The 23,249-nt window shown below is 44.9% G+C and overlaps 1 protein-coding gene across 6 annotated transcripts in view; it reads left to right on the top strand.

The window, feature by feature from the left end:
• Positions 1–23,249, top strand: part of LOC111961822 (F-BAR domain only protein 2) — an 83,353-nt gene that overhangs the window by 31,279 nt on the left and 28,825 nt on the right. For 5 of the 6 annotated variants that reach the window (XM_023984377.1, XM_070442840.1, XM_070442839.1 and 2 more), the window contains exons 3-8: positions 5,083–5,157; positions 5,340–5,481; positions 6,324–6,476; positions 6,930–7,034; positions 8,605–8,703; positions 15,025–15,121. In XM_023984377.1, the coding sequence (XP_023840145.1) occupies positions 5,083–5,157; positions 5,340–5,481; positions 6,324–6,476; positions 6,930–7,034; positions 8,605–8,703; positions 15,025–15,121 (671 nt within the window). Of the gene's footprint in view, positions 1–5,082; positions 5,158–5,339; positions 5,482–6,323; positions 6,477–6,554; positions 6,595–6,929; positions 7,035–8,604; positions 8,704–15,024; positions 15,122–23,249 lie in introns of those variants that run through there. The other variant, XM_070442842.1, reaches the window with a different exon arrangement.

The raw sequence follows: 23,249 nt of genomic DNA, 5'->3' as shown, positions 1-23,249 counted from the left end.
CACCTGTCCATAAATGTGCATACACTAGGGCTGGGCAGTATCCAGATTTTCATATTGTCATAACGTCCTTCTCCCATCCCGGGATTTATAGTATTACCGGCTTAGTACACAAGGGGGGCCAAACAAATCCTGACTAGTGTCCCGGCCGCTTAAAAACATCCCAGCATGGTGCTGCCACCACCACACTTCACCGTAGGGATGGTATTGGCCAGGTGATGACCAGTGCCTAGTTTCCTCCAGACGTGACACTTGACATTCAGGCCAAAGAGTTCAATCTTGGTTTCATCAGACCAGAGAATCTTGTTTCTCATGGTCTGAGAATACTTTAGCTGCCTTTTGGCAAACTCCAAGCGGGCTGTCATGTGCCTTTTACTGAGGAGTGGCTTCCGTCTGGCCACTCTACCAATCAGACCTTTATGGTAGAGTGCTGCAGAGATGGTTGTCCTTCTGGAAGATTCTCCCATCTTCACAGAGGAACTCTGGACCTCTGTCAGAGTGACCGTCGGGTTGTTGGTCACCTCCCTGACCAAGGCCCTTCTCCCCCGATTGCTCAGTTTGGCCGAGTGGCCAGCTCTAGGAAGAGTCTTGGTGGTTCCAGACTTCCATTTAGGAATGATGGAGCTCACTGTGTTCTTGGACTTCAATGCTGCATAAATGTTTTGGTAACCTTTGACACAATCCTCTCTTTGGAGCTCTATGGAGAATTTCTTCAACCTTATGGCATGGTTTTTGCTCTGACATGCACTGTCAACTGTGGGACCTTATATAGACCGGTGTGTGCCTTTCCAAATCATGTCCAATCAATTGAATTTACCACAGTCGGTCTCTAATCAAGTTGTAGAAACATCTCAAGGATGATCAATGGAAACAGGATGCACCTGAGCTCAATGTCTAGTCTCATAGCAAAGGGTCTGATTACTTATGTAAGTAAGGTATTTCTGTTTATTTTTAATACATTGCAAACATTTCTAAACTTTTTTTGCTTTGTCTTTATGGGGTTTTGAATGTAGATTGAGGCATTTTTTCAATTTTATTTATCAATTTGAGTAAGGCTGAAATGTAACTAATGTGGGAAAAGTGAAGGTCTGTCTGAATACTTTCCAAATGCACTCCACAGTATAATGGGAATCCTTATTTGCCTATCAATCAATGGTCTCCTACGGCATAGGGGTTGGCTCACTTGTCTTCCATGCCGATAAGTGTTGTCAATGTAGTCGCTTTGTCGCTATTTTAAGAACGTTTTCAGACCGCTCCAGCGACTTTTATTGTTAAGTCTAGTGACAAATTCTACTTTTCAGGTTCCCTTTGGGGAGTTTTGCCACGTAAAGTTTCTGTGGTTTTAATTGCATTTAGCAACTTTTCCCACTCAATTCTGCTGCAAGTGGGAGTGGGAGAAGTCACAGCAACGGTGCCCACACAGGCAGAGAAGCACAAGGGGAGGGGTGTGAGGCGGAAGAGGGGGCGGAAATGCTAAATATCTCTGTGTTATGTGTTTGAGGATACAGTATCTGTTCTATAACTGATTGATTGATCTGTTTTGCTATATAACTTAGCAAGCTAGTTACAGTAGCACTCACAGCTAGAATTGAAGATAGCTAGGCTAAGCTAACTAGCACTCCCAGCACAACCAGATTTGAAGACAGGAAGGCTACATCCAGACATAGTATGTGCTTATCAAATCACCAGTTGGCAACCCATCCCTTATGGGATTAATTAACACTTAAACAAACATTATAATAATTCACTGTGATAATTGAGTGTTAAAATTCTGAATCATGAAATTTGATCCATTTGTCGATCTCTTTTTTAAATGTATTTTTTAACCTTTTATTTAACTAGGCAGGTCAGTTAAGAACAAATTCTTATTTACAATGACTGCCTACCAAGAGATAAAAGGCCTCCTGCGGGTACAGGGGCTCTCCAGCCGTAGACCGGGAATCGGGTTCATGCTGAATGGCCAACAAGTAAACACAGGAGTATGTGACGCGGCAATTATGAGCGTGTCAATCTGAACTCATTATAATATTGTTTTTCACTCTGGTTGCACATTTAACATGCTGATAGAAATGAGGTAAAACTGATGAGTTTCCCTGCATTTAAAGTCCCTGGCCACTAGGATCGCCGCCTCTGGATGAGCGTTTTCCTGTTTGCTTATGGCCGTATACAGCTCATTGAGTGAGGTCTTAGTGTCAGCATCGGTCTGCGGTGGTACAAAAAATATAGATGATAAACTCTCTTGGTAAATAGTGCGGTCTACAGCTTATCATGAGATACTCTACCTCTGGTGAGAAAAACCTTGAGACTTCCGTAGATTTCGTGCACCAGCTGTTTACAAATATGCATATGCCACCGCCCTTTGTCTTACCAGAGGCCACTATTCTATCCTGCCGAAAAATCATAAAGCCAGCCAGCTGTATGTTAATCATGTCGTTGTTCAGCCACGACTCATAGAAACATAAGAGACCGTTTTTAAATGTCCCGTTGGTAGGATATACGTGCTCGTAGTTCATCTATTTTATTATCGAATTATTGTACTTTGGCTAATAGGACCGTTGGTAAAAGTAGATTACCCACTCGGTGACGGATCCTTACAAGGCACCCGGAAACTCGTCCACGATATCGCGGTGTTTTCCTCCTGCGAATGACGGGGATGAGGGCCTTGTCGGGTGTCTGGAGTAAATCCTTCCCGTCCGACTCGTTGAAGAAGAATTCCTCCAGTACGGGGTGAGTAATCACTGCCCTGCTATCAAGAAGCTATTTTTGGTCATAAGACACAGTGGGAGAAACATTATATACAAAATAAGTTACAAATAAGACAAAAAAAAAACATGCACAATTGGTAATGGGATTGTAAAACGGCAGCCATCTCCTTCGGCACAATTAGTATACCAGGAGCAAACAGTTTGATTAATCCAACCTAAGGAAATCCAGTCCTCTTTCAGCTCTCCTTAACAGAGAGAATTAGCTGTGGAAGGATCATGTGGTGTAGCCTACTCTCCCAGGCTTAGGCCTGATTAGGCCACCTGCACACCTGAACACTCCATAGACTGTAAAGCACTCTGGCAGTGGACTGCATACCTGTAGCCTCTCAGCCATAATAAGGTGCTTAATCATACCTCCTTTAGAATTCCTTCACGCCTTGATGTCTTTCATTGCGGTCTATTTTTATAACCTCGTCTGCTCAAGGTCTCCTGTTGGAATTCAGGATGGGCTGGCCCACACAAAAATGTGCTCATCACTCAAACAGACACTGCATTTACCACACTATGTTTTGCCACAGACTGTAAATATTAGGTTACCACACAAACAGTAACGTTTCCACAGTTTGCTTTGACACTGTGGGTAAGGAAGCTCCTGTTAGTGGAGGCGTAGACTTGTCCAATACCGTCTTTTTTCCAGTCTGTGGTGTAGATGGGTCACAGGTAGCTTACTAGCCTACATCTCAGGGTTAGGCCTATATCGTTACTGTTCGGTGTAACTGAGACTCAACTTGCACACCTACCTACCCATCAGTGGCGCAGCGGTCTAAGGCACTGCATCTCAGTGCTACAGGCGTCACTACAGACCTGGTTCGATTCCAGGCTGTATCACAACAGGCCGTGATTGGGAGTCCCATAGGGCAGCGCACCATTGGCCCAGCGTCATCCGGGTTAGGTTAGCCCGGTGTAGGCCGTAATTGTAATTAATAATTTGTTCTTAACTAACTTGCCTAGTTAAATAAAAAATCTGAATCAGTGTTCCCATGGTTTTCTGTGTTCCTTTTGAGGAAGTCTCTCATATCTCAAACGCTGCATTGTGGCTCCCTCTGGTGGCCAGAAACAGACCATGCACCTACAGTACTGTTACCATGTGTAAAGTTTTATATAGGCCTACTATAACACACAGATAATATTCGTCCTGCAGGCAGTTGTTCACTAGCATCTATATAAGTCAAATAGAAATTGATTTGAGAGACGTTTTGTCTGTAACGTTGATTCTGTGAGTGTTTTGAGTGTGGAGCGGTGCAGGCAGGTCTGTGTTAGTTAGGAGGGGAGAGCTGTCTTGGCCCAGAGTGTATTTACACACTTGGAGCGCTTTTACTCTCTGGAGTTATGGCATTGTGTGTGTGTGTGTGTTTGTGAATGAGTTCAGAGGGAGAAGCCTATTGGCCGAATGAGCCACGTCACCTGTTCTTAAATGTGCATATACCAATGGGAATCCTTCTTTGCCTTGAGTTGTGGTTTTGGGAACTGGACGATGTAATTTTCCTGTGATGAGGGTGTTACAAATGATGATGGCAATAAGGATGACAAACCATGGTAACCTGCCATGGTAACCTGCCAAGAAGAACTTATACAAACCTTTGGTAGAGTTCCACTGCATCTACACTGATATCAGTTAGTAAAGTGAGATCGCGTGCGTGCGTTCTGTATTTGCGTGCGTGCGTGCGTTCTGTATTTGCGTGCGTGCGTGCCTCTCTGTGAGTGTGTGTGCTTGCCCCTGATTGTCCCTGCCTGACCCTCCTGTGGTGACCTGACTGCAGTGGGAGGCTAAGTAAATCACATATGCATTATTCAGGCCTCCACTAAAACAATGTTTTAAGGTTTTACTTCTGTCACTTCCATGCAGGAGAACGGGGGGATGACGAGGGAGAGAAGGAGGGGAGGGATGCTATCTCTTCTCTGTGCTTCGACATTACACTAAATGGGAGACCGTGATGAACAGAGCTCTCCACTTGGTTGGGCTTTGCTTTGACTAATACTCAAACTGACTAACATTCAAACGTTTATGTTCCAAGGGTTTGTGAGTGTTCAGTGGGTGTGGAGTTGTCTTGTGCTTTGACTTACATGTATAATACTTGTTGTAATCACTCAATGGAACTCCTTCCAACCGGTAGAGGATTTGAGGGTTTTAGTGCTGTGTTGATGGATTTATTATGGTTGAACTGATTCACTAGAGGAAAGTTGAATCACAAATGTCCCTAGTCAAAGTAGTGCGCTATATAGAGAATAGGGTGTCATTTGGAACGCATACTGAGTGAGGTTACTGATTCAGTAGGTAAAAATGATTAAGGTAATGACGTTCTGTGCTTTGACCCTTTAGGGCTACCATAGAAGAGGTCTATGCCAGGTCAATGACCAAACTTGCCAAGTCAGCTGGCAACTTCTCTCAGCTCGGGTAAGACACACACACACACACACACACACACACACACACACACACACACACGCTCGTGCGTGCGTCAGGTGAAGAGAGATAAGTTTGTGTCCCATATCAACCCTCCCTATTGAATGATAAGACCAGTCTTCACAGAATGAATGATCTGCTGATCTCCAGTTAATAAAGTGTGTGTGCTGCAGGACGTTTTCCCCGGTGTGGGATGTGTTTAAGATGTCCACAGAGAAGCTGGCCAGCTGCCACCTGGAGCTGGTGAGGAAGCTACAGGAGCTTATCAAAGACGTGCAGAAGTACGTGGATGACCAGGCCAAGGCCCACAAAAAGGTGCGGGACGGAGAACCAAACACGACACCACACATCACATTGTTTCCTTATAACAAGCCCAGACCCACAAACAGCTCGGCAGGCAGAATCACACAACACGCCACTTTGTTTCTTTAGGCATTACATTTGACATTGGAGTCATTTAGCAGACCCTCTTATCCAGATCCACTTACAAGAGCAATTAGGGTTAAGTACCTCGATTTTTCACCGTCAGCTCGGGGATTCGAACCAGCGTCATTTCGGTTACTGGCCAAACACTCTTAACCACTAGGTTACCTGCTGCATCAAGTAGTCTGTCCTTGCTGGTGTCTGTGCTCTGCCTGTGTAGGCTGCTGCTGGTGATAACCTATATTTACCCTCTGGAGATGAATAAAGTTGACTTCTTTCAGTCACTGCTATGGGGAAGAGTTTCTGTAGAGTGATTGTACTGATGGATTCTGGAGAGAATGTTCTCTATCCTGCCTGGAGTAACCAGCGGAGAGTCACCTCCTATGGCATGTATGTGTCAGCAGGTCTAACTAACCAAGCACTGCCTGTGAATTAGCAGAGTTGGGTTTGAGCTTTCAGCATAACAAAAAAGGCTTTCACACAATACTGTCTCTTTCTCACACACACACACACACACACACACACACACACACACACACACACACACACACACACACACACACACACACACACACACACACAGAATGTGAAGTTGCCGTTTTAGCTAAGTTACTTTCTACCATTATAATGATCTTTGCTTCCATTTAGTGGTTTCAATCATGGGCTTTTCATACAAGGACACTAAAATGAATGTGTTTGTTTAAATGGTTGCTGTCTTCCTCTGTCCTACTCAGACCAAGGAGGAGGTGGCGTCCACACTGGAGTCAGTCCAGACCATCCAGACCACCGGTGTAGCCTTACAGAAGTCCAAGGAGAACTACAACTCCAAAACTGTGGAGCAGGAGAGACTCCGCAAGGAGGGAGCAACACAGAGAGATGTGGACAAGGTACTGTACACTAGACTAAACTACACTAGGAGAGAGCAACACAGAGAGATGTGGACAAGGTACTGTACACTAGACTAAACTACACTAGGAGAGAGCAACACAGAGAGATGTGGACAAGGTACTGTACACTAGACTAAACTACACTAGGAGAGAGCAACACAGAGAGATGTGAGGTGGGAGATCACAGGTACAGCTGTAGATGACCTATCACTATCCCGTTCTCTGTATCTCCATATCTTACCACCCATATCACCTGTCTGGCATTAGGTAGATGAGTAGTAGTACTTCATGCCAGAATAAATGTATATTTTTGCCTCAATCTGTTTCTGAATCACATGGGTGTCTCTGCTCTGGTGAGATCTGGTGCTCCATAGAGGACTGTGTGACTGAGGCTGATGGTGACATGTGAAAACAGATGGACATTTTCCTGTTGTCTGTCTCTGATCTCTGCAGGCTGGAGTGAAGGCCAAGAAAGCCACGGAAACCTACAAGGGCTTTGTGGAAAAATACGCCACAGCCAAGTCCGAGTTTGAACAGAAGATGGCTGAAACTGCACAGGTGTGGGTTTGTGTGTTGGTATTCCATCCACTTTCTAGTACCACAGGACAATATGTTTGTGTGGGTTTCTTGTTTTTGTGTGTGGTGTACTGTACTCTAGCTTTGTGTGCATGTTTTAAGGCCCTTGCTCTTGGGTGTGCGTGTGTGTGTTTACCGCTCAGTATTCCATGCTGTGTGTGTTCTGTGCTCGGCATCGTCTCAGCTTGTGTTATTTCCTCACCAACGGAATCATTGTGGAAAACTCTGATTGGAACCATCTGAACGACTGATTAGATAAACTCTAAATTCAAATCAGACAACAGAATTTGACCCTTCGTATCCTGCAGTGTAGCGAGCCACACGGACAAACTGGTTTGAGTTAGGGCAGCTTTTCTGTTCTCCCCCAGAGACAACAGCAGTCTATGGCTCCTCTCAAATTCAGCATATGTGAACATGAGTTCTAAACATGGCATGGGTGCACATGTCTTCTGTGAAATCACTTGTGTGTTTCGAGTTTGTGTATAGGTCTGGCGGTTGGCCTGGCGGTTGGCCTGGCGGTTGGCCTGGCGGTTGGCCTGGCGGTTGGCCTGGCGGTTGGCCTGGCGGTTGGCCTGGCGGTTGGCCTGCCGGTTGGCCTGCCGGTTGGCCTGCCGGTTGGCCTCCTGCCGGTTGGCCTGACTGTAAGCTGATGTGAATGTTGAGGTTTACGCAAGTGTGCTCGCCTGTGAATGTACTCTGTGTGTACACTAGCTGTGGTAGTGTGTACACTAGCTGTGGTAGTGTTTGTTGGAGCAATCATGGATGTTTGTGTGTAAGAGATTGCCTATATCCTTGTTTATGAGCCTGTGAGTGTGTGTGTGTTTATGCAGTCAGGCACACTCCTCTTCCTCTCTATCCACGCTGGGATTTTCCAGCTTGTGATTATTTATAGTCCTTCTCCTCGGTTTACCCCAAACTCTCCCCAGCCAAGGCCAGCCCTGGATGGGAGTAAACGTCATCGTTTAGAGCCCAGACACACACACACACACACACACACACACACACACACACACACACACACACACACACACAGACCGCTCCAGAGCCCAGAGATGAGCCCTGCTCTGTGTATCTCATGGCTGGCCCACCCTGGATAATTAGCACCTTGTGCTGCAGTGGGATCTGTGTGTTGGTGTGCCTTCGTTTCTAGACCACCCAAATAGAGACGACACACACAGGAAGGAAGTGGTTAGGGCACAAAGGAGAAGTGTTTCTTTTTTAGGGAAATGTATACATGTGTTTTTCTCTTTCCGCCCAGTGTTTCTCCTGCAGCGGACACGGTGCACATGTTCTGTTGTACACATTGGACTCTCTGAAATCCTTCCCCATGATAGAGCCCAGAGGTTTCCTGACCTGGCCTGACCAGAAACTCTTTGTCCTGGTTCAATAGATGACAGCTTATGTCCAGAGTTGTTCCTGATCAGGCCAGGGAAAACTCCAGGTCCGAAGTCTTCTACTGGCATATTTGTTTTGCTCTGGTTTAGTGTGTCCTCAGGGGAAATGGATAATGTGCTGCATATGTACTCCTGTATGTTTTCTCTCTGTGTTCCAGAAGTTTCAGGACATCGAGGAGAGCCACATCGTCCACATGAAGGATATCATTCAGTCATACACACAGTCTGTTGACGAGACGCACGTTCAGATCGGAGAGGTGAGTCGGCGCACGCACACACACACACTGCACGAATGCACACGCTCACACACACAGACACACATTCCTGTGGGTGGGGAGGGGCGTGTGTCCTGTCCCAGTGCTCAGTGGGTTCACTGTGTGTCAGATGAATTAGTGTAGTCTTTGATCACTCTAATAGTTTCACTGAGAACCAGGAAGCCTTCCATTCAGCCGTTTATAGCAACCAATTAAAAACTGATCAAAACTCCCTCTCGACCAATCGAAAACACCTTCAGCATACAATCAGAGGCACAGCATGCCAACTGACTAGGCATCTCGCTCTGTGTGGATATGTTACTGGACTTTACTGTGTTACAATGTTCATCTTTCCACTTCCATCATTATATTATCACAATTTTTTTACATCTTCACTATATATAGATGTTCTCTAGAATATTAGTAACAGAACAATATCTGAGATGTTCTAGATGTTTTACTACATGACAACTAAAAAGAAACTCTGGTCCACTGTGTGTAGTGTTGCTGCTGCAGTCCCAGCAGTGTCCACAGGGGGCGCCACATCCCCACTCTGCTCTAAAGCTCCAGTGTTACCATGCATCTGAACAGGAGAAAGACATCGCTGCCTGTCTCTGTCTCAAAGGGTACCCTATTTCCTATAATATGCCCTGGTTTTGTCCAGGACCCATAGGGCTTTTTATAGGGTTCCATTTGGGACGCAGCCTGTGGTTTAGTGTTAGCCTGGCTGGGCTAGGGTAAAATAGGTTCCATTTGGGACGCAGCCTGTGGTTTAGTGTTAGCCTGGCTGGGCTAGGGTAAAATAGGTTCCATTTGGGACGCAGCCTGTGGTTTAGTGTTAGCCTGGCTGGGCTTCAGTAAAATAGAGCCTAAAGGTGGGTGAGTGCTCTCCCAAACAGCTGGCAAAGTACGCGCAGGAAGCCCACGTAATGATGAATACCCTTTAAACCAGGCTGTGTGAGCAAGCGAGCACCATTGCCAAGTAGTAGGGAGAGAGGGGGGGATACTGCTTCATCAGTTAGACCACAGACACGCAAACTCAGCCCAGACATACACACACACAGTACACTTAATGTACCAGCACTATAGACTAACACATATACACACTGTCAATATACTGTACACACTCCGACATTGCACTGTACACACACGGTCACTTAAAATAATCCATATTGTCCAAACACATCAACACACTTAAATCTGTCTATCCACTTCAAATCAAATGTTATTTGTCACATGCACCGAATACAACAGGTGTAGACCTTACAGTGAAATGCTTACTTACAAGCCCTTAACCAACAATGTTTTAAGAAAATACCCCCCCCCCCCCCCAAAAAAAGCAAGAGATAAGAATAACAAATAATTAAAGAGCAGCAGTAAATAACAATAGCGGGACCAGTGAGGTACCGGTACAGAGTCAATGTGCGGGGGCACCAGTTTCGAGGTAATATGTCCATGTAGGTAGAGTTATCAAAGTGACTATGCATGGATGATAACAGAGAGTAGCAGCAGCAKAGRAGGGGGGGGGGGGGGGCAATGCAAATAGTCTGGGTAGCCATTTAATTAGCTGCACAGGAGTCTTATAACTTTGGGGTAGAATCTGTTTAGAAGCTTCTTGGATCTAGACTTGGCACTCTGGTACCGCTTACCGTGCGTTAGCAGAGAGAACAGTCTATGTCGAGGGTGGCTGGAGTCTTTGACAATTTTTAGGGCCTTCCTCTGACACCGCCTGGTATAGAGGTCCTGAATGGCAGGAAGCTTGGACCCAGTGATGTACTGGGCCGTACGCACTACCCTCTGTAGCGCCTTGCGGTCAGAGGCCGAGCAGTTCCCATACCAGGCAGTGATGCAACCCGTCAGGATGCTCTCGATGGTGCAGCTGTAAAACGTTTTGAGTATCTGAGGACTCATGCCAAATCATGCCTCTCCTGAGGGGGAATAGGTTTTGTCGTTCCCTCTTCACGACTGTTTTGGTGTGCTTGGACCATGTTAGTTTGTTGGTGATGTAAACGCCAAGGAACTTGAAGCTCTCAACCTGTTCCACTACAGCCCCGTCGATGAGAATGGGTGCATGCTCGGTCCTCCTTTTCCTGTAGTCCACAATCATCTCCTTTGTTTTGATCATGTTGATGGAGAGGTTGTTGTCGTTGCACCACACAGGTCCCTGACCTCCAACCTATAGGCTGTTTCATCGCTGTCGGTGATCAGGCCTACCACTGTTGCGTCATCAGCAAACGTAATGATGGAGTTGGAGTTGTGCCTGGCCGTGCAGTCATGAGTGAACAGGGAGTACAGGAGGGAACTGAGCACGCACCTCTGAGGGGCCCCAGTGTTGAGGATCAGCATGGCGGATGTGTTGTTACCTACCCTTACCACCTGAGGTGTTTAGTCCCAGGGTCCTTAGCTTAGTGATGAGCTTTGAGGGCACTATGGTGTTGAGCGCTGAGCTGTAGTCAATGAATAGCATTCTCACGTAGGTGTTCCTTTTGTCCAAGTGGGTAAGGGCAGTGTTGAGTGCAATAGAGATCGCATCATCTGTAGATCTGTTGGGGCAGTATGCAAATTGGAGTGGGTCTAGGGTTTCTGGGAATATGGGGTTGATGTGAGCCATGACCAGCCTTTCAAAGCATTTCATGGCTACAGACGTGAGTGCTACGGGTCGGTAGTCATTTAGGCAGGTTACCTTAGTGTTCTTGGGCACAGGGACTATGGTGGTCTGCTTGAAACATGTTGGTATTACAGACTCAGACAGGGAGAGGTTGAAAATGTCAGTGAAGATACTTGCCAGTTAGTCAGTGCATGCTCACAGTACACGTCCTGGTAATCTGTCTTGTAATTGTTGACCTGTTTAAAGATCTTACTCACATCGGCTGCGGAGAGCATGATCCMACAGTCGTCTGGAACAGCTGATGCTCTCATGCATGTTTCAGTGTTACTTGCCTCAAAGCCAGCATAGAAGTAATTTAGCTCGTCTAGTACGCTCGTGTCACTGGGCAGCTCGCGGCTGTGCTTCCCTTTGCAGTCTGTAATAGTTTGCAAGCCCTGCCACATCCGACGAGCGTCGGAGCCGGTGTAGTACGATTCGCTCTTAGTCCTGTATTGACACTTTGCCTGTTTGATGTTTCATCTGAGGGCATAGCGGGATTTCTTATAAGCTTCTGGGTTAGAGTCCTGCTCCTTGAAAGCGGCAGCTCTATTCTTTAGCTCAGTGCGAATGTTGCCTGTAATCCATGGCTGCTGGTTGGGGTATGTACCTACAGTCACTGTGGGGATGACGTCCTCGATGCACTTATTGATAAAGCCAGTGACTCATGTGGTGTACTCCTCAATGCCATCGTAAGAATCCCGGAACATGTTCCAGTCTGTGATAGCAAAACAGTCCTGTAGTTTAGCATCTGCTTCATCTTACCGCTTTTTTATAGACCGAGTCACTGGTGCTTCCTGCTTTAATTTTAGCTTGTAAGCAGGAATCAGGAGGATAGAATTATGGTCAGATTTGCCAAATGGAGGGCAAGGGAGAGCTTTGTATGCATCTCTGTGTGGAGTACAGGTGGTCTAGAATAATTTTTCCTCTGGTTGCTCATTTAACATGCTGATAGAAATGAGGTAAAACTGATTTAAGTTTCCCTGCATTAAAGTCCCCGGCCACTAGGAATTCCTCCATTTTCCTGTCTGCTTATGGCAGAATACAGCTCATTAGGTGTGGTTTTAGTGCCAACCTCAGTCTGTGGTGGAATGTAGACAGCTACGAAAAATACAGATGAAAACTCTAGGTAGATAGTGTGGTCTACAGCTTATCATGAGATACTCTACCTCATGCGAGCAAAACCATCAAACTGTCTATTCAAACACACACACTCGCTCACATACACTCTCACACACACACAAATTGACACACACATACATATATTATCCGGCCAGGCAAACACAGTCTACCAACATGCGCACATAGCCCCAGTTTGGCTATTGGGCATTGAAGTATAGTTTTATGTTAACCTGGGACTGAGGATTGGGTTTAGGTCTGGGTCTAGGACTGGGCCTGGGTCTAGGGTCTAAACAGTGGCGTGGCAGTCTGCATGGCTCTGCCGTTATCTAGTTAGCCTAGCTCGCTTCTCTCTTGTGTTCTCTCTGCTCTAGTCTGGACATGAATGGAAACCACTAAAGACCACAGCATGAGGGAGGAGAGGAAGTTTAGGGAGAGAGACTTGCATGGGAGTGAGGGAAGAGAACAGGAGGTGTAGAGAGACTGCGTGGGGGAGACGGGAGGAAGGCGGGAAAAGAGAGCGAAGGGAGAAAGATGGGGGAGAAAGGGGAGAGGGGGGAGGAAGATGGGAAGGAAGACGGGAGGCAGAGGCGAGGGGGAACATAGGAGGAGGCGGAGGAGAGGGCGAACATAGGAGGAGGGGATGGAGAGGAGGAACATAGGAGGAGGGGGGGGGAGGTGGAGAGGAGGAACAGAGGRGGGCGGAGAGGGGGGAAAGAGGAGGAGTGGAAAGGGGGAAAGAGGAGGAGTGGAAAGGGGGAAAGAGGAGGAGTGGAAAGGGGGAAAGAGGAGGTGGTGGAGAGGGGGAATGTAAAGAGACTGCATGGAGCCAAGAGAGGTTATCTAAATACATTCTGCTCTGAGAGGAGTGTATGGTTGTCTTTAGCTCAGCTGGTGAGGCATGGTGCTTGTCAACGCCATGATAGTGGGTTTGATTCCTGGGACTACCCGTAGTGCAAAATGTGGATAAAACCATCTTCTAAATGGCATATATTATTATATTCTATTTATTTATATTAGAATGTATATAATTTAACTGAAAGTATTATTCTGGTTCAAAATCTTTACAACAATATGCCTGCATGCTGTGCAGAGAGTCACTGCAGGTGTGTGTTTTTGTGCATCTGTGAAAAATCACTGCGGGTTGGAGGGGGGGCTGTTGTGTGTGTCTGTCTGGGTGTGTGTGAGACACGCAGGCAGGTGATGACATCACAGCACGTTCCCTCACGGCAGCAGGATACAGCAAGCAGCTGGCTGGCTGGCTGCAGCACCTGACAGATTACGTGTGCTGGAGTGACCATTCTACCTTGCCACGGCAACCCACGCCCAACCCCCATCCCCCCGCGAGGCGGAAGGGGCTAATGCGCCTTGCTGGAGGGGTCATGGGGGGAGCGGCCACAGTGTGTGTTTTTATGATAGTGAGTGGACATACGCTGTTGTGTTTACAGTATCACGCACATCTGAATCGTTTGGCGAGATGGCACAGCCAGTCAGTCCCTGTTTGTCATTTATCTGGTCCCTCTCCCCCGACAGACACACACTCACACTCTGACACACACGCCACTAACATCCAAAGTAAACAAACAAACACTATCCTTCCCGTGATAGCATCCAGAGGGCATCAGGAGGCCACTCTGTCCACAACAATAAAACCATACCATTATGTAAGCCAGTCTCCACAGGCCTTAGAGACACATTGTACAGAGAATAGTTTTAAACAAGAGAGTTGTAATTAACTGCTGGGTAGTCCAGTCCTTTAGGGGCTCCTGAGTGGCGCAGTGGTCTAAGGCACTGCATCTCAGTGCTAGAGGCGTCACTACAGACCCTGGTTTGATTCCAGGCTGTATCACAACAGGCTGTGATTGGGAGTCCCATAGGGCGGCGCACAATTGGCCCAGCGTCGTCCGGGTTTGGCCGGGGTAGGCCGTCATTGTAAATAAGAATTTGTTCTTAACTGACTTTCCAAGTTAAATAAAGGTTAAATCACATTTTTAGAGGGAGTATACAGTGAAAAGCACAAAGCCATATTGCATTTGTCAATCCTCCTGAGTATTCTAAAAACGAGGCACCCAGAGAGCAGTCCCCAAGGACATGAGCTGTCACTCTCACAAGCTATCACACACACACAGCAGATACACACACACACACACACACACACACACTGCCCCATGTTTTAATCACAGAAGTACCTCCCAGTGGTCCTACCACATTGTGAGCCCTCAATGGACTCAATGACTGTTCAGCAGCTCAGCCCAGCCCAGTGACTGTCAGACCAGCCCACAGCACCAGAGTGAAGGGAGAGAGCCTTAGGAACACCAGTTAAAGTGTGTCTGATTCCAAGTGTCTGCCACTCTGCCATCAGTTCTTCTTTCTTTAATGTAATCCATTCTGATGCCTCACTGTACTGATGCCAGACCTGGGTCAAATACGTCAGAATGCTTGAGCTGCGCTTGATTTACAGCAGTATACAATGGAACCAATGGAATCATCCCAAAAGTGCAACTCCAAGTTAAACGAAGCGCACCTAATGACCCTGTGTGTTTGTTGTTGTCCCTCTGCAGGTCCGTATAGAGTTTGAGAGGAACATGGAGAACACCTCTGTGGAGGGCTTGATACAGAAACTGGCTGATAGTAAAGGAACGGGCAAAGAGAGACCAGGTAAGATTTCCCCATACGCACAGCCTGAATCTGACTGAAGATCAGTGGTTACTTAGGGTAACTTTTACAGTATACCTACTCCTTCAACGTGGCTGAATCTGACCCTGTATCAGTGGTTACTTAGGCGCAACTTCCTTTAAAGTGACTTCCTGTCTTTAAGATGGGGACAGGCCTATAAGAGAGATTTAGCCAATGAGAGAGCAGTAACAAAAGGTGGTAGAAGGCCATCAGACTCAGTAGCTGTAAAGGTAGGCAGGTCAGGCCGGACATTCCAGTTAGCATGTGACACCATGCAGGCCAGTACAGGGTCAGGGCGGCTTTGCTTTACGCACGCACACACGCATACACACTCACGCGCATACACACACACACATACACATACACATACAAGCATACACACACACAAACACACTCTTTGCTGTGTTTAGGCTACAGACTGAACTAAGCAGCCAGAACCGAGCTCTTTTGGGGATCAAGAGCTCAACAGTGACTCTGTGTAAACTATGACATGCTACGGTAAGCAAGGGAAATCTTACAATATAATGTTTTCCATTGTGGCTTTCCCAGGGGCTTGCACCCATCACATCAGGTAGGCGACACAAAGGGGTGTGTTTGTGTGTATACAAACGGTGACCCCTGACCACTGTGTCCAGATGGGCGTCTGAACAGCGCCGGCCTTCATTTGTTTTGACAGCAGAATTAATTGAGGGCTGAAAGCAGTTGTAGAATTCCTACCCGTATCAAGCTGTTCATTAGAGATCTCACCGCGGCCGAGGCCGTGTCAGAAAAATAACCTGCCTGTCCCTTGATGAAATAGCTGAACGGATGGCTGATCCTGTGCCTTTCGAGAGAGAGAGGTTGAATAAACAGTCGACCACGGAAACAATCTGAAAGTGACACGCTGCTAGGCGGGGGGGTTCGTAGTGTTCACTGATATCCAGCTGAGCTGTCAACTGGCGGCGAGCCAGACACGCAAAACCCCTCTTCCTCTCTTTCCCGCTCCGAGCTCCATGTGAAGCATATGCAATTTAAAAAGCCATCCTCCGCTCATGCGTGACTGCATGCTTCCCTCACAGAGAGAGGAATGAGATAAAAGAAACCTCTACATCAACAAAGTCATCTGTCTGTTTATGAAATGTTGAAACAGATCCTAATGCCAACTGTGCAGATTTAGGTAAGATTGGCGTGTCTGGTGTAGGTTTTTTGCTGTAGTCAGTGTGTGTAAATATTGTCAGATGTAGGATGCTGTCAGCGAAAGGTTCCTGCCCTGTGCTTAAATTTGTTGTCCGTTTTGGTCAGTCATCACGTGGAGGCGCCTAAGTATGGTCTTCAGACATTATTATTCAAATATGTTTATTATTATTGTCTTAGAATTGGTGATTATGGGTATTTGGCAACACCAGCAACTGCTGATTACTGTGGGAGGCTATGGTTCCCTCTTCACTTAGTTAACTATACCTGCTTGTTGTCAATGCTGTGTGGATTAGGGAGCAGTGGGTAGGTCTCTCTCTCTTGATCTCTCTCGCTCTATCTCGTTCTCTCTCGTGAACTAGTTATTTGATGAGCATGGAATTTTAGTTTTAATTGGAATGGAACGCGCACACACTAACAGCAGTCACATCAGTGTGTGTTCGCCGGCGGTGAAGAGCTAACCGGAGAGGCCCTGATATTGTACAGTAGATTGGTGTACTTTATCGACGTCACTTGGCGTGATGCGTGCCTCTCGTGACTTACCGCTTCCCTGAGCTTCTCCAAGCGCTGGGCATGTCGAACGATGCATTTTGCCCACAACTGACATTGTCTGGGGAAGGCTGCATCGAACTGCTGTTGCCATATACACTGGACTAATATATCATTAGCTTTGTTTTTTCAGGTCAAGATATTTTAGTGCCATGGGGCTGGCCTACCCTCTCTTCTCTTCCTCCGTGGTCTGCCATAGGGTAGTAAATAAAGACGTCGTGTCCTGGTCGTGTCCTGGTCGTGTCCTGGTCGTGTCCTGGTCGTGTCCTGGTCGTGCATTAGCTTTTAAGAAGATAAACGCTGAAAGGGGAACTTGGAACCGATCTGTGTTGTGATGAATAGGCTGTGTATTCACAGAACCCCTACATTTCTATATCAACAGACAGATTCAATAACGTAGTTAACAAAATATAATTTATTCCATGTATTATAGACGATGCCACTCTAACCTTTTATTCAGAGGAATTTATTTATTTATTACTCATTGATTATTCCTTTATTTTTATGTTTTCACTTAAAACAAAGTAAAAGTCCTAATTTCACACTCATCGTCTTACTATCTTTACTTATAATAACCATAAGACAATAGCTTTTCAAACCGTTGACACTCAAATCATATGGAGTCCATTGATTGACACGCATATTCATCCTGAGTGTTTCTCTTGGTTTTTCCGCTACTTTTTCAATAGCGTGTTTGTATATGTGTTTGCGTGTGTGGGATAATGCATATCCAACCCTATGAAAACCCCTCGTTAATGTTTTCTCCAGACGCTCTCGAAGCGAGGCATTCCAAGTGCAAGAGCTCGGAGGTAAATATGTAGAATTGATGAACATTAAATTAAGCGTGATCTTTGTTGTTTTTCTTTAGGTTCTTTTTCAATTTCTATATAAATAATTGTTGTTCTTGTGAAAATCAGAGTCTGGTTCGGCTCCAGATTAGATCAAGGTCATTCCTCCCAGCAGATTTGGCAACTTGTTGTTTTTAAAACATATCTATTTATTAAATGATCATTATGCGTTATCATTGTGTTGGTAAGATTGATATGGCACCAGCTCACAAGCTCTGTGTGTTTACTCAGATTGTAGTGTAGCCTAGTGTGTGTGTTTTTACTCAGTGTGTGTGTTTTTACTCAGTGTGTGTGTGTGTGTTTTTACTCAGTGTGTGTGTGTGTGTGTGTGTGTGTGTTTTTTCACAACACAAACCCATCATCACACACGCAACCTCATCACACAATTTACCTACCTCACCGCCCCAATACTGCTTTTATTTATTTACTTTTCTGCTCTTTGCACACACAGTATCTCATTCCTTGCACAGATCATCTGGATGATTTAATACACTCCGTGTCTTAATCTGCAAAATTCAGGTAATATTCCGATTTATTGCCTACCTCATGCCTTTGCACACATTCTCACACACTAACAACTAGACTGTCTCTATTCTTACCCAGTAATTGCACTCTATCATTTACATCGTTTATACACTACGCACAAACCCCCTATTGTACACACTTGTGTTGTCTGTTCACAAACTGCTATGCTTTAATCTTGGCTCAGGTCGCAGTGCAAATGAGAACTTGTTCTCAAACTAGCCTACCTGGTTTAATAAAGGTGAAGATAAAAAATAAAATAAAATGAAGTTTGTAGGGGCGGGCCCAAGCGGCTCAAGTGGACAAAGCAGAAGAGCCAATGAATGGTATGGCATTTCTGACATATGTGACTAGTATGCAAATTGTCGGGGACCACTTTTGTCTCGTCGAGTGCTACTTTACAGTACTGGCTAAAAGTATACAAGAGTACCAAATATCTCTTTTAAATTGCTGAAAATATTGTAGCCATTAAGCATTTATGTTATGTTAGTTTATACGTTGCTTGTTTCATACAGCATAAAGACAACTACAACAGATGTATTATTCAAGATCTACTTAGCCATCACACCCACAACAACCGGACTATATAATCTCACGAAGACACATTATTTTAGGCACACAGCCCTTGGCTTGACAGCTCAATAACCACACCACCATAAACCGCATGTCAAGCACTTTACAGGCCTCACACTAAATCCAAACATATGAGCTAGCTTGATATCTCCAACCAACAGTTCTACTACTTAGATTTGATCTGGTTATATATCGTTAAAGTCATCGACACACACACATTTTTCACGAGTGAATTTCATTCTTATTACACAATACTATATTTTTACACGACTTTAGCTTTGCCTTTTAAGCACAGCATGCGTCTGAGTTCCGTAGCTCAGACTAGCTCTGCCTTTATAATATATCCAAATTTGAAAGAGATTATGCATGGTAAATAAAAGTGCATTCATTCGGGAGATGTTTTAACAAACATTTAGTCAGATACGCAGCGACCGTTATCCTTCATCAATTTTCCAAAATACTTAATTCGGCGACCGGGTGGATCATAATATTCTCCTTTACTCTTACCGGCTAGTTCGCGCGCACATCCCTCGATACCACACATATTCCGCTAACTATGTGATAGTTTGCATAATTCGAACACTAGTGAACGACAGGCAGAACGAGCACATCTGAGCGAGCGAAAGATAGCCGGGTTGCTTGGGCTGCGTCGATGACATCGTTAAATGGATACTACCACATCCACGAAACCTCTCACATGTAAGCTCATTACAGCACACATGTGGATAATATGTAACAACTGAGCATATTTTCCATGAAACTTTGAACACGCAATAAGGTTTAACTGGCTAGGCGTTTAGCGCTCCCTATCTTGCCTCTATCACCACAACGCTTCCACCATCATATTAGAGCCGACTCAAAAAAGTGACCGGCGGCGCGACAGACCGTGGCTTAGCTAGCTGGTTTGAAAAACAACATTTTGCTAGCTACATCCGGAACTTTCAAAACATAAATAAAATACTAGCTTTGAAGCCGACAGACCTTTGGTAATGTTTCCTAAACATATAGAGAATAAAATTGCAACTTACACAGTTTTATTGTTAGTTAAGAGAGGAAGAAGGTGGTTATAATACACACTCGAGTATCACACAAAACAAAACATTAAGGAACACAGCTGCTTTCCATGACAATAGACTGACCCAGAGCACAAAGGCAAAAAAGGAAACACCGAGCACCACATGCTCACAACACTTCCCGATAGTAACAAATCTACCGATATTTAATAAGCTTCAACTATCGGTACACCACCAACGGCCTTCGTCAGAGTTTTGGGGATTTTTTTGAAAGTTGTACCCTATGTAGACCATGCCCACCACACAACCACACACATCAAGCCCCGTCTCTAATCACCATCGACACGGCGGTTGGAAGGAAAAGCGCAAATAAATAAGTGCTAACCAAATAATGAACAATGTGCATTTTTCCAAACACACACACTTACAACACACAAAAAGTGCTTATACAAGTTGTTGAACATTACGGAGTGGGTTCTGTAGCCTTTAGCGGTCTTTTTGTAGCCAGTTCATCCTCGCGACCATCTATGCTATTTCCATAACAGAGACAAACTATCAATGCAACTGCCTATTGTATGTTATGCAGTGACATTACAACATGAATGTGGTGTTCTTGTAGATTATGGTCACGGATATGAATGTATCCCAATGACTAATGTGAACTTGCCTATGTCCTCATTGAGATTCATACAGCAAGTGTTCATATCGCCTTATTTAATACACTTTTGTAATAATTTATGAAATGCACTTGGTTATATTTGGTTAAGCCACTTATTATTTTCCTTGCCTCCAACCCCCTTCGGATGTGCGTAGATCGGATGTGGGTGGTGGGCCAGGTCTACAATTATAGGGATGGAAACTTTCATAAAAATCCCAAAAGCTCTTGTACGAAGTGCCGGGGCCATACGTAAGCTTATAAATATTCGTGATACTATCAAGAGCAGTGTGCGTTTCCTTTTTCCTTTCACCTGGTTCAGTCTATTGTCATGGCACCTGCAAATATAGATTTGCTCAGATGTGCGATGTGCTTTTGAAGTTTTGTATAGGAACTGGAAATCCGAGGTGAAAGCTATTGATCTTTATTGATGTCACTAACCATTTTAAAAGCCTTGAGGCAATTGAGACATGGATTTGTGTTTGTGTGCCAAATTCAGAGGGTAATGAGTACAGACCAAAAGATAATGCTTTGAACCGGTATGATAGTAGGTGGCAGGCACGACCATGTTTGAGTGTGTCCAAGTATACTGCGACGTTGCTGGGTTTTTTCACACTCACAGTTTCCGTGTGATATCAAGGAATGGTCCACCACACAACACAAAACATCAAAAACTCCACCCAACTCTTGAGACACAACTGTTGGGAAAACATTGGAGTCAACATGAGCAACAATCCCTGTGGCAAAGACTTTCGAACTTGTAGAGTCCCATGACCCGACGGATTGAGGCTGGTTCTGAAGGGCAAAAGGGAAGTGGGGTGGCAACTCAACTATGACAGCAAGGATGTTTCGAAGTTCACAGTTCATAATCAACAAGAAATACAACCATTGAAAATAAATTCATTAGGCCTCTAACATCTAACTTAGACTATACCAATTGGACTGGGCAGGGACGCAGCCAGTGGTGGGCCTGGGAGGGCCATCGGCCACCCACTCGGTTGCCAGGCCCAGCCATCAGAACAACTGAACTTATTTGCTCCACACAAAAAGTGCCTTCTATTATCACATAGACAGAAATGCTCCTCAGATTCCATTAGCTGTCCGGTCTGGCTGGTCTCAGACAATCCAGACCTGTGTGCGAGGTCCTGACTGGTGTGGTTACACGTGGTCCTGCGGTTGTGAGGTGCGGTTCACGACTACTGACCAAATTCTCTAAAATGAATTGAGTTAGCTTATGGCTAGGGAAATGAACATTCAATTCTCTGGCAAACAGCGTGCTGGTCACAACGACAACCATTCCCTGCAGTCAGCAATGCCAAATTTCGAGTAACACAAGCATCCCACACACACATTGACACATCTTGGCATTGTGTTGTGAACAAAACCTGCACATTTTATAGTGACCCTTTTATTGTCCCCAGCACAAGGTGGCACCTGTAATGGCATGCTGGTTAATACAGCTTCTTGATTGCCGACACTGTCAGGTGATGGATTTATCTTGGCAAAAGCAGAAATGCTCATTAACAGGAGTAAACAAATGTTTGCACAAAATGTGAGAGAAATGCACTTTTGTGCGATATGGAAAATTTTCTGGGACATATCACTTCTATAATTCTATACACAGACATACCACCGAATACATGGATCCAACACCTTTACATGTAAACATAATAGTAATTTTCGAGCTTCAGGTTAAGTCTTACACGTTAAAAAGATTGACGTATTTTATGGAGGGCAGATACATGCCAGAGCGCTCTTTGTCTAAACTCACTTGTGAAAAGAGGCTGTACACTCGCACGATTTTCGTGCCATGCTACGATTCAGGCTAGGAGAATATAACCCAAAATAAAACACATAACCTGATTAAGTAGTTCATTCAATTGGCAGTAGTAAAAATAAACAAAAACATATTGCCATTTTATCTGAGATTGAGTGTAGGGGTTTCTCACCGAACGAGCAACACACCACAGTTCTCAGGGTAACTCACTTACAAAATATGGGCTTTACTTGCTTGAATGTGAGGTTCTCTAGATCTAACACATACGTTTAGTTGAGATACGTCACTCTGGGCTATGAGGTGTAGTGCGCTACAAATTCAGCGACAATATACATTTATATGGAAAAAAGACAGTACCAAATGAACTGCAAAATGAGCTACTACGTGGTATCTCTAATTTTGGCTTGTTTTATCTGGGGCAGAAAGCTTCATTTAGAACTTACTCTCGAGCAATGCCTTAGCGTTGTACATTCTTTATGACGATTCACCATTTTTAGTCATTTAGCAAAATTATCGGTAAATCAAAGTGAAATTGATAGAGGAGCCTTGGGATGCAAGTTAGAAGGGGGAAGGTTTAGCTATATTTGCGGATGGTTACCCAACCTGGGCGATTAGAGAAAGAGGTTACCACTTAAAAATAAGTGCATTCACTCAAGCTAGGCTAGGATATCGAATAACCACAATCGCATTCAAGTACATTTAAACCAACACAGTATTATCAAAAATGTTACATTTTGTATAGTTAATTTGGCAGATCAGCTCCTATATCACACCCGAGTGCGATCAAGAACTGCTGTACCAAGTGTAGGGTGAAAGGGAGCCCACACAAATGTAGAACATCTTAATACAAAATGGTATGAAAAGGTTATTTTGAAACTACTAAGTATGTCGTATTTATTGAAAATACCCAAAAAAAAAAAATTGGATTGGAGGTGAAAAATACATTTCCCTTGAAGTAATCTCTATCCGACATTTCAAATACCTATCACAAGGAAAAAAC

Source organism: Salvelinus sp. IW2-2015, linkage group LG4q.1:29, assembly GCF_002910315.2.
Source record: "Salvelinus sp. IW2-2015 linkage group LG4q.1:29, ASM291031v2, whole genome shotgun sequence".
NCBI lineage: Eukaryota > Metazoa > Chordata > Actinopteri > Salmoniformes > Salmonidae > Salvelinus > Salvelinus sp. IW2-2015.
The sequence above is the reverse complement of the archived record's forward strand: the minus strand, read 5'-3'. Positions and strand labels throughout refer to the sequence as shown.